The 13085-nt window shown below is 31.9% G+C and overlaps 1 protein-coding gene across 25 annotated transcripts in view; it reads right to left on the reverse strand.

The window, feature by feature from the left end:
* The window catches only part of LOC115209260 (tripartite motif-containing protein 45), a 273682-nt gene that overhangs the window by 10472 nt on the left and 250125 nt on the right, over positions 1 to 13085 (reverse strand). For 6 of the 25 annotated variants that reach the window (XM_036508501.1, XM_029777585.2, XM_036508498.1 and 3 more), the window contains 2 exons: positions 10565 to 10735; positions 1863 to 4495 (listed from right to left, as the gene is read on the reverse strand). The exons of 7 other annotated variants lie outside the window; for them this stretch is intronic. In XM_036508501.1, coding sequence (XP_036364394.1) covers positions 10580 to 10735 — 156 coding nt within the window. In that variant the 3' untranslated portion in view covers positions 1863 to 4495; positions 10565 to 10579. Of the gene's footprint in view, positions 1 to 1860; positions 4496 to 10564; positions 10736 to 13085 lie in introns of those variants that run through there. 12 more of the 25 variants (XR_005001759.1, XR_005001763.1, XR_005001758.1 and 9 more) reach the window with 5 other exon arrangements.

Genomic DNA, 13085 nt, shown 5'->3' on the forward strand with positions numbered 1-13085 from the left:
TTTGGTAGAGCAATGAACAAATTGGTAGCGGGTTGGTTGAGCAGTGAACAAATTGGTAGTGGGTTGGTAGAGCAGTGAACACAATGGGGTTGGTAGAATTGGTAGTGAACAAAATGCTGGTGTGCAGTTTGAATTGGTAGAGCAGCGAACACAATGGTAGTGGGTTGGTAAAGCAGTGAACAAAATGATGATGGATTGGTAGAACTTATAAGAGCAGTGAATGAAACAGATTCCTTTAGGTTCTGAGTTTGAATCCTGCTGAAGTTAAATTTCCCTTCCCAGGGTTGATGAAATAAAGTACCAATTAAATAGTGGTTTCAAATTTTGGCACAAGGCCAGCAATTTTAGTGGAGGAATAAGTCAATTACATCGACTCCAGTGTTCCACTGGTATCTATTTTATAGATCCTGAAAGGATGGAAAGCAAAGTCGACCCTAGCAGCATTTGAACTCAGAACACAAAGATAGAAGAAATATTGCGAAGCATTTTTTCTGGTGCTGTAATGATTCTGTTAGCTTGCCATCCAATTAAACATTGGAGTCAATAATATTTCATTATATCTATTTAGCCCACAAGGGGCTAAACACAGAGAGGATAAACAAGGACAGGCAAATGGATTAAGTCGATTATATCGACCCCAGTGCATAACTGGTACTTATTTAATCGACCCCGAAAGGATGAAAGGCAAAGTCGACCTTGGCGGAATTTGAACTCAGAACGTAACAGCAGATGAAATACCGCTAAGCATTTCGCCTGGCGTGCTAACGATTCTGCCAGTTTGCTGCCTTTTATTTCATTATACCCGTCCACTGAAACATACTATTGTATCAGACACGCTTGAAACAAGAGAAGACCAAAACAACACTGTGTACATTGTTTATAACATGTTCATATATAACAAAGCTTGCTGTAGGATTTAGCCTTGGAGAACAACTTCTCTTTAAAGACTTTGCATATCCTGAATTAACTTCTACGTACATCAGCAAGTGCCCTATTTAATGATTTCTATATAGAAACAGAAATTTCTACCTAGCTCCAAATGACTGAGCTGGTGCCTGTTGCTGAGGAGGGAAAATTATAGCAAGGGCTGACAGTTCACTGATGTCATCTGGAGCATGTGATACTTTGAACACATAAAGTCTCTAAGAAGTTGTTCTCTGAGACTAGATTCAACATCGAAAGCTGTTCCATGTATAAGTGTGGCTATAAATGTGTTACAGATGATGTAGAGATCGTCATACAGTATTATATTACAAAAAGAAGGTTCTTTCTTAAAATAGTTATTTCTAGATATGTGTGTCTGAGAATTTTTATGAGTGTTACCTTTCCCACATGCTCTTTTATTATCACACACATAGTGGTACGTTTGTTACATACTTGCATTTTTAATGTTTGTCATGAATATGTGTGATATCTAAAAGGTTTGCCAGTCTCCCAACTGTATGCCCCATCCACAAACTCCACAAGTCACACTCTTAATATTTGTCAAAAGCCAAACATGTTTACTAGACCATGCCAAACATATGCCACACCCAAATGTTTACCAGGCATCCTAGCAATGCCACACCCCAAATATTTGCCAAACCCCTTCACACATGCACCATACCCTAAATATTTACCAGACTATACAAACACTTACTAAATGACCCAAGTCTATACTAATGTTAATAATATCTATAGAAAATTCACACATATGCGACATTCAAATGTTGCTGGGTACCTAGGTAATGCCAAGGAACCTACACATATACCCATCCGAAATATTTATCAGATCACCCAAATATGCTATATTTTAGATTTTTGACAGAATCCACCTGTTTTCAAAGCAAGATGTTTATAAATTATAAAGAAAAAAATATATATTAAGGTTTATTTTGAATTTATTTTGCCAAAATTTCATCTCCACATTATCAGATAATTAAACTTTAAAGTTCTTTATTATAAATATTTCAATAATGACAATAAATTAATTATTCAGATAATCAAATACTAAAATATTTCATTAATTTTTGATTAAAAAAAACATATAAAAGGCAAAACAGAACATTGATGATGACAGGCCAATGAAAATACATTCTGTAATAAATAGTGGTACTACTGTTTGTCTTTGCTTGAAAGGGCCTTAGAAAAACAGCATTTTGTTCATTTGCCTGTGACATTAAGAGGCAAGCCAATACCAAATGACCTCCCCGCTTCATTGGAGAGGACAATTAGTAGTTTTATTTATTTATTTTTTTCTTCCTGAAACATTGATTCTTTCAGGGTAAGATTGTTGTGTGGTGTTTAGCAGGTTATTCTAGACCCATTTACAAGAAAATTAAAAAAAAACCCTAAAACTTCTTCATATTAAGGAGTATGTTTCACTATCTCTTTAATATTTTGAGACAGAGGGTTAGCCAGATGTGCCAACGTTTGAGATAGCAATTTTATGACTGCTGCTATAAGGTCACTAAATATTTACTTTAGCAGAAAGGGTCAGCCATAATGTGAATCTGCTCAAAGAACTGGCTTTGTAATTAATCACAGGTCTTAAATATTTCTTTATTGAACATGTACAGAAACCATTCAGATATTTCCAATAGCTGCTGCAATATATTCATCAAGAACTTCAAGCACCAAGTTCATGGAATCCAGCTGAATTAAGAAATAGTGATTCTTTAATTTCTGAATTTCTGCACATTAAATAAGGAAATATGTTAAATCCAGTTTGTAAATAGGCATAGAATTGAATATATTAACAATCTTATCTAAAAATCTAGTTGATCGATCATATCAAAGTTAATCGAACAAATAAACAAATTAAGAAAAACAAAAACATTAATATTTACATTGTAATTTAAATCTAAATAAGAGGAATATTGCTGAGAAAATAATTATTTAAAAATTGTGTCACCTGGACACACAGGTAAAATCATTTTGGATTGGATTTGAAGAATGTTCAGAATTCAGCAAGTAAAAAAGTTTGTTGACATTTGGACATTATGAGACAAAACAAGAATTTTATTGAGTCATTCCAGCGAAAAATATTGAAAGATCAATAACATGCCCCTACACTTAGGCAGTTGTAAATTAGCATTCAAGACACCATCTTTAGAGAAACATGAAATTTGTCAAAGAAATGTTGATGTGTCTTAAAGTTTTCATAAAGCTTTCAAATAATGCCCAAATATGTTATCCAGATGAGTTAGCCTGATGGTTTCTTTCTTTGGTTTTCAAAGCAGTTTCGTTTATTTGTACATGAAACATAGATGTTCCTATCAGAAAGACTAATGTGCACAGGGAGGCTGGAGGTTATTACAAATGTGTGGTGGGGGAACATGTAATTTAAGTAAACTTTTATAATAATTTGTTAAAGGCCCCTGACTAATGAAAGAGGGGAAACATAGATGTGCCAAAATCTCACACAGAACAGATCCGTTTTTGGTTTTTCTTGTTTTTAATGATAGGAGGGCAAAAGATGAAAGCATGATTTGTTTTTTAATTAGAGAAAAACCAAGGATCAAAAAAAAAACTAATGTTTTTCCCATTTTTTTTTGATTGTTGTAATCAGTTTATTATTATTATTATTGTGGCCGAGAAAAATAAAATGAAATCAAGAGAACAAAAGGCACACACAAAACAACATTATTAAAAGGTGAGAAAGAAAAAGACAAAAAAGGTTTTCGAAATTAAACAGACGGGGTCATTGAGAAATAATATTGGCTGAGAGAAAGCTGAATCAGCTAAGTAGAAGTCTGTGAAGAGACAGAGGAAAATGGTGTTTGAAGCAAGTTGAAAGATAGAATTCTTCAATAGAAGAAATTCAGATTAAAAAAATTATTTCCCGTCTATTAATCATTTGAAGATATGTTAAAGAGTTCTTCATTCTAAGATATATTTTGGCAGAATAAATGTTTTTTGTTTAATTTTTGTCAGCAGAGATCTGAGACAGTTACATTTTACTTATTTCTGGATGCTTTTAGAAGCAATTTTCTAAATGAAATTATTTCTTATCCAAAATTGGGCAGCTTGAAAATAATTTTAAAGTTTGTTTCTTTTTGATGACAATCTTCTAAGAGTGGATCTCATTGAATTAAAAAAAAAATGGGAGAAAAAGAAGGAGACAAGAATTTCAAGAAATTTCAGAGTTCTGTACAGATTGATCATTTCAGCAAGAACTCCAAAAATGGAAGGAGCAAATGTTGTAAAGTTAACTTCAGAAATATTTATCAGTAGATGAAATCCCAAGAGCTTGCATTGGTAAAGATTGGTGCCAGTCTTGGAATGTCAAACAGCCTAGAGAAGAGGATAAAAGTGAAACAAATTTTCACCTGTTCCTTTCTCTCTAATAGCAGTTTACTGTGGAAATTCCTCAGTGGCCAAATGTTGAGAAATAAATAGCACTAGATGGAGGTCTAAGAAATTGTTGAGTTCATATCGCCTACCACATATCTGGATCATAAGGGTCTTTTCTCTGATAATTGGCAAACGTTGGATATTGTTCTGTTGGCGTGACCTTGAGGTGGAAAAACAAGAATATTTATCATAACATCAGCTTTAATTAGATGAATTTGATAGAATTAAATCGACAAGAATAGTTAAGAAAAAGAAGTGAAAATACAATGATGATGATGAGAATAATATGGAGGAGGTAGATGATGATAATTATAATAATAATAACAATGATAATAATTATTATTATAATAATATTAATAATAATAATAATAATAATAATAATGATAATAATAACTTTGTTTTTAGATACAGTTTGTTTCATTCTTAAAATAAACATTTTGATTAATTTTGCAAAACAAAAGACAATTACAACAGTGTGAAGGTGAGAAATGGATGTAATTTGTGGTCGAGCAGAAAGAAAAAATATTTACTGAGTTAAATTTAACATGAGAGAAATGAAAAACAGCAAAGATTAAAAACAAATAAAAAAACCCATAATAGATTAAGCGAAAAACCATAAAGCAAACCAAAATAAAATGTTAGATTGTTTCTCAAAAAAAAAAAAAAAAGAATTCTACTTCTGTGACTTATAAATTTGTTTTCAATGAAAATTATTAGTTTGTTGTATGGAACGATGCAGATCATCTCAGTGCTAAACACTCATGTATTTATCTGTCAGAATACATTGAATCATATTCTAGTTTATATGTGCTAGATGTTTACCAGATGTCCACCAGATGCTGCCATGAGACAGATGTCTGCAGAGGATAACTAGAGAGATAAATAAATGTGCTGCTTTGTTTTTGGTCATAATCTTAGCACAAACAATCTCCTCCTCCTCTTCATCTTTTCCTTCCCCTCCTCATCAGCAGCAGCCTTTACTTATTAATCAAAGCCAGCATTACAGTTGTCAGTGTCATCATCATCTAATTGTCATTGTCATTATAGCACTCATTGTTGTCATTACCCTCATCATAATCCTCTTTCTTTTCATGTTCATCCTCATCATCTTCTGTTGGAGTACATGTCTCTCAACTTAGCTGTATTTGTACTTAGATGTAATCAATCCAGTCCTTTTGGACACCCTTTCTTTAGACAGACTCTGAATGAAAATTCCCTATTATAAAGACAATATAACCCTCCTGCCTCATCATCGCCATCCCCTCTATCATCTCGAATTGCTTTAATAAAGTTATTCTTTGTCTGGAGATTAAATAAAAGCTGAAATACAATGCCAAAGACATCAGTTGTGATTGAAGACAAAACAGTAACTGTGGAAGTGATTCAAACACGTGTATATAGAACTGTAGCAAATACTGGCTGTGGGGAAACAAAGCATTGATCACATGTTAATATCCCAGCATGCAATGTGGGAATAGTGAAAGTGAATAAGTATAAAAAAAAAACCCAATGAATACATGCCCACATGTGTATAATATTGTAAAGTAGAATGTCTTCATGTTGCTTGAAGAGAGAAAATGATTAATTGAAATAATCAACAGAAAAAGGCTTTACGCAGGATATCTCTGCCATATTGACAACATCAGTAAAGATATTACATTGGAGTTATTTCTTTAAATATATCATTAGCTTATTTATATATGTGTATATATATATATATACATATATATATATGTGTATATATATATATATATATATATATATATATATATATATATATATATATACATACAGGGAGAAAGACAGAGAGTTGTCCATGAGTCAGAAGGAAAGGAGCCTTTATATGTTGAATAATAGAGTGGAGCATATAAATAATTGATTAGTTAATTACAGTACTGGTTTCAAATTTTGGCACAAGGCTAGTAATTTCAGGGGAGTGGCTAACTCGATTACATCAACCCCAGTGTGTAACTGGTACTCGTTTTATCGACCCTAAAAGGATGAAAGGCAAAGCTGACCTCAGTGGAATTTCAAATCAGAATGTAATGCGGGAAGAAATACCATAAAGCATTTTGGTTGGAATGCTAACAATTCTGCCAGCTCACTGCCAATAATAATAATAATAATAATAATAATAATATATATATATATATATATATATATATATATATATATATATATATATATATATATATATATATATATACACACACACACATATATGTATATATATATATATATATATATACATACATACATATATGTATATATATATATCATCATCATCATCATCATCGTTTAACGTCCGCTTTCCATGTTAGCATGGGTTGGACGGTTCAACTGGGGTCTGGGGAGCCCGAAGGCTGCACCAGGCCAGTCAGATCTGGCAGTGTTTCTACAGCTGGATGCCCTTCCTATACATACATATATATATACATATACATAAATATATACATGTACATACATATGTATACACACATACATACATACAAACACATCTATCTATCTACCTATCTGTCAGTGGATAGAAGAATTTCGTAATGTGACAAATAAAAAAGTCTTGGGTGATGCAATATTTAGTTATGATGATTTACGTTCTGAGATCAAATCATGCTTGAATCAAATTTTCTTGTGTTATAAGACTCTTAATTACTTAATTATTATAGTCAATTTAATATATTGATCTCACCTCACCTTCACCAAAATATAAACTAATTTTGGAATCATTAGCATTTTATTAATTGTTATATCATTTAATACACTTAATAAATGCAGTTACCAACATAGAATGCCAGCAATATTGAATGGATGATGTGGTACACAGCTGATTAATTTGAAACTAATATTTCTTGAGTAATTTTCTTCTATTCACCATGGGAGGATGAGAGGCAAAACTGACCTTTGTAGGATCTGAATTCAGCATTTATACACCACATGACAGTTTAGCCTTCTGCTATCAAATATATATATATATATATATATTTAAAAAATAGGATAAAATCTTAATAAGAAATTATCAGGTAGTTAGTGTGAAAAACCTCATAAGAGAAAAAATCTGTAAATTTTTTCACTTGAAAATATTTATTTATATTATATAGAGGGCATTATTACACATAAATGCCACATGCTGTGGCATTTATGTGTAATGATGCCCTCTATATAATATATATATATATATATATATATATATATATATATATATATATATATATATTGTTGGTAAATCATAAATCCGAAAAAGAAACAGACTAAGTTATAGAGCAGTATAGTATAAAGATAGATTAAGTCTATGGGATTACCCTGTGTTTCACATCCATGACCTCTTGCTACAGAGGCCATGTGCCAACAGATTTGGGGATCTGATGATATGCTGTAAAACTAAGCACTTTATGGAAATGAAACCCAGGGTAATCTCATAGACCAGCCTTACCTATCTTTATATATATATATATGTGTGTGTGTGTTCAAAATGCCTGAGAAAATGGTCTGTAATTCATGTAATGTAATACAATACTGAACAAATAAATAGCCATGTTATGGAAATGAGCATATCATAATTTGAATATTTCTACTATTTATAATCTTTTATTTCGAATATATATTCGAAAAGTAAATTATTTTATATTTAGCATGAGGGGAAAATGAGGGAAGGAGAGATATCCCTTATAATGCCTGAGAAATTAAAATTTGTGAAATCAGGTTTATGTGTACCCAACATATTGTACATATATTTAAATTTATATCTAAATGTACATACATGTTTTATATACATACATATATAGACACATTATATATATATTAGTACACATACACACATACATGTTTATATATATATATATTCTATTATAAATGTGTGTGTGTGTATATATATGTGTATTCGAATACTTGTGTACTTATTCATATACACTTATATACATAAATTTACTTATTTATGAATGCTTGTATACATATCTATATATGTGCATACAATGATTTAACTTCCCATGATACATACATATGTATGTATGTATGACAGCCACTCATACACAAATAAATATAAATGATATGAGTAAATAGATCAACAAGTAATTTTAAACTGAATAACACAGGTTTCATAGTATTTTAAATACAATGTTTATACTAAAATCAATTGAATAGTGTAAGTGCCAACTAAGTACATCATTAAAACACACACACACACAGATAGCTTCTTCACAGTTTCTCTCTATTAAATCCCATTTACGAGGTAATGGGTAAACCCGAGGCTATTGTAGAAGACATTCGCTTAACATATGGTGTTGTGGGACTGAATGTAGTAGAGAGCTTCCTAACCACAACGGCATACCTTTCCCTATGATATTTATAGTGATATTTATTCTACATAATATTGTTCATGCCCATTCTGTTAAGTTTACAATAGTATTAAGTTACATAATTGTCTGGTTAGCATCTAAAAGCATGTTTCTCTGTTTAAAATATATTCTGATGCTTCAAACAATGTTTTGTAGAAAATCTTAGATTTGTCAAGCAAGCCATTTGATAAATCCCATAACTTGTAACATAAGGATTGGATTCTAGCTTTTCATTTCTCTTCAGAATTTTGTGCAGCTAATCTGCACAAGAACTGCCAATGGCAGCATTGAATATGCTAATAAGTAAACAGCAAAAGACATCTGCTAGTAGAAATTTGGCCAAAATGAAATAACAATATTCATTGTTATATGTGTTATTCAGTTACCATTAGTTTGTTGAAGTCTCTACTCTAATTTAATACAATTCCATTTTCTTCTTCAGCTTTCCCAGAAATTAGCTACTTCCTTGTTGCTACAGAGTCAAATAAAGACATTTAATAACATTAAAACGGTCATACTATTGTGAAATGAATATAAGTATAATGAATTGTTTTCTGTGAAAATATTCTGAGGTGGAAAAGCAGAAAATTAGTTGTACATTCACAAGAATTTTTACATCACCAAAGATTCTCATTTCTTTAATATTTTCCAAAGATAAAATGTTTCAACTATAGAGGTATTTTTGATTAAAGGATTTCATTAAAAAATGATTATAAAAACAAAAAAATCTTTCATATTAAATTCAACTGCTTATTACAGATCATATATCTGTGGTTTCAAAACAGATTTTCCATCCATGATTTTGAACTATGCTCAGCCATTGGTTGTTGTCAAGTGGTATTCATGAGGTTTCATCTTGTACGTTAGTATTTAGTATGTCAGTAATCTTTGACTTCGAAGAAATGATATTTCAAAATTCCATAAGAAGATGCTCTTCTATTTCCAAATCCAGTGTTTTGCAAAACTTAGAAATTTCTTAATTTTTCATTTCTCTTTCTGCTTAATTATCTCTTATTGCAGGGACTGGTGATATTTCTAGAATAAATATGGTTTCTATTTATTTGTAATATTGTTCATGATGTAAAGGTTATTTTGGTTATTCAGTGTAACACTGTAATAATGGCAAAGCTATTTCAAACATAAAATAAGAATCAGGTATTTTTTTCATCTGAAAGAAATTTCGTAAATCATACAATTAGCCTCACAATGAAGGAGACTGGGCTTTTGCAATAATTCAGAGGCAATCCAAGCAAACTCTTTTTCCAACTATGTTTTTTTTAATTTTTGTTTTTGTGGAATTTTTTCAAATCATGTGTCATGCTAATAGTAAGTCCTTTACTTTAAGATGAAGACCAGCAAGGAGCAGAATATCATTTCAGGCTGTGGTTTAGCATTGCTGCAGAGATAAACTACAGAAAGGAGTGGAATGTGATCCAATTAATTCCAGCACTATTGCAGACTTACAGAGGAACTTAATTCAGTGTGATCTCAAAGGGCTTTTCAAAGCAATGTTTAGAGCATTAAGGCATGCAATAGAAGCCTTAGAGAATTTCCAGAAAATCATAAAACAAAACAACAAATAAAAATAAACCCCAAACAAAAAAAAATCCAAAACAGAAAATTAATTTTAGAAGTAAGAGATCATCTGATATATTGTGACTTCAAGAAAACTTCAGTTGTGTGTCATTCAAGAAGACCAACATACCAATTTGTAGTAAGTGCACTCCACGAAGACCAACATAGCAACATATGCTGGAAAGATTAAGAACGCTATTAAGAAGGAATTGAGTGTGTTACGAAAAAGTGCGAAGCTCTTCCAGAACAATGCTTCTGTACACTCGATGCAAATGGTAACTGCTGCAGCCTTCAGCAAGGAATTTTGTTTCGGTTTTACTCACCACATGTTGCATCTTTTACTTGTAACTGGAGCTGAAATTGGAACTAGCGGATGGATATTTCTGATATTTGTATGATAACCAATTTATTTTGGAAGCAGTAGAAGGGTTTCTTGCAGACCACTCGTCTGGAACAGCAATGGCTGAACACCGTGGAATATTAGGAGAAGGTGACTATATAGTAGAAAACAAAATAAAATGCCTTTAGTCGAGTTTGAACCCATTACTTTACTGCATCAGTTAGAGCTTAGTGAAATGGTCTTATTTGTGAATTTGAGAAATTGAAAGTCATTTTTCCCTCTCCCACTGCCATTGTTTTTTGATAATTCATCTAAATTAGAGAAAAAAGTGGTGAGGGAGAATAAAGTTGTTGAAATATTTTAACATTTCGTCACTGAATGTTTTTGGAAAATATTTTTGAATGGAATCTTTTCAAGAGTTTGTCAGAATAATTGACTGAAGTGTTTGAGTTATTAAAGTCAAAACAATTAATCACAGCACATCAGATATTAGACAAGCACTGAAACAACACAGATGGAACAACGAGGGAAAAGCCAAAAGCTTGAAAAAGATATTAGAAATGATAATTTGATTTTTGTGATTCTGCTTTTTGTTGTTCAATATACTTTCTTGTTTTCTGATGAAACTGTAATTTATATTGACAATGTGTGTGTGCATGCATATATATGCACATATATATATATATATATATATATATATATATATATATATATATTATATATATATATATATATATATATATATATATATATATACATATATATATACATATATATATATATATACACATATAAATAGACACATATATATGTATGTATATGTTGGTTGCAAATTTGATTTTGAGCATAACTATGTTCTCATTGCAGGCATATTCTTGTAACAGGCTTGACAGCATTTCTACCATGGGCACTCAGAGGACTACACACACACACACACATACAAATATATATGTAATGTGTTTATATATATATATATTTATGTTTATAGGTGTGTGTGTATTCTTTTATTCTTTTACTTGTTTCAGTCATTAGACTGCGGCCATGCTGGGGCACCGAAAGCATGGACTATAGTAGTTTAAAATTTTTTTATGCATGGTACTTATTCTATTCATCTCTTTTGCCAAACTGCTAAGTTGCATTAAACACACCAACACTGGTTGCCAAGTGGTGGTAGTGGTTGTGGGGGGCACACACACACATACACACACATGTATATATATACATGTATATATGATGGGCTTCTTTCAGTTTCCAAATCCACTTACAAGTCTTTGATTGGCCTGAGGCTGCAGTAGAAGACACTTGCCTAAGGTGCCACTCAGTGGGACTGAATTTGGAACCACGTGGCTGGGAAGTAAGCTTCTTACCATACAAAAACAATCCATACAACAACTATTCATATATATATATATATATATGAATAGGTAGCTACATTAATATTTATGCAACATATTAAGCAAGTTCTCAATATGATAAAGTAGAGCATAATATAATTTATTTATTGTTGAGATCTTAGGGCTCACTACTCAGAGTTTACTAGTTTTGTTCACCAAAAAACTGAAATTCTAGATAGTGAATCAGAACAAGATTTCAGTTCCATATGTCTTATATTATTATTATTATTTGTATCATGCCTAATGTTATATTTTTGCACTCAAGTCAGAATCAAATTTACAGAATTATGGTTGTTATCTGTAAAAGCATGAAGGCGCAGGAGTGGCTGTGTGGTAAGTAGCTTGCTTACCAGCCACATGGTTCCGGGTTCAGTCCCACTGCGTGGCACCTTGGGCAAAAGTCTTGTACTATAGCCTCGGGCCGACCAAAGCCTTGTGAGTGGATTTGGTAGACGGAAGCTGAAAGAAGCCCGTCGTATATATGTATATATATGTATGTGCATGTATGTTTGTGTGTCTGTGTTTGTCCCCCTAGCATTGTTTGACAATCGATGCTGGTGTGTTTATGTCCCCGTTACTTAGCAGTTCGGCAAAAGAGACTGATAGAATAAGTACTGGGCTTACAAAGAATAAGTCCCGGAGTCGAGTTGCTCGACTAAAGGCGGTGCTCCAGCATGGCCACAGTCAAATGACTGAAACAAGTAAAAGAGTAAAAGAGTAAAGAGTAAAAGAGTAATTATGGTTGTTGTCTGTGAAAGCATGAAGAGCTGTGTGATGGTATCCTTTCTCTTACATGAGTCATACATACACAAATATACTATGTGGTTTTATCCACACCCATATTTCACATGATTTTACATACATGTATCTGTTACACCTTTACCATACACACACACACATGCACACACACACACGCGCACACACACACACACACACACACACACACACGCACAATACAAACCTTCTCATACAAGTGTACATTATATGATTTCGCATGTGTGCATGTTATATAATTTTTACATGTGCACACACATATCACATAATTTTACTTGCACACATATATGATTTTACCTATATACATATATTTCATGTTGCATATATACATATATT

This window comes from Octopus sinensis, linkage group LG1 (assembly GCF_006345805.1).
Source record: "Octopus sinensis linkage group LG1, ASM634580v1, whole genome shotgun sequence".
Lineage (NCBI taxonomy): Eukaryota > Metazoa > Mollusca > Cephalopoda > Octopoda > Octopodidae > Octopus > Octopus sinensis.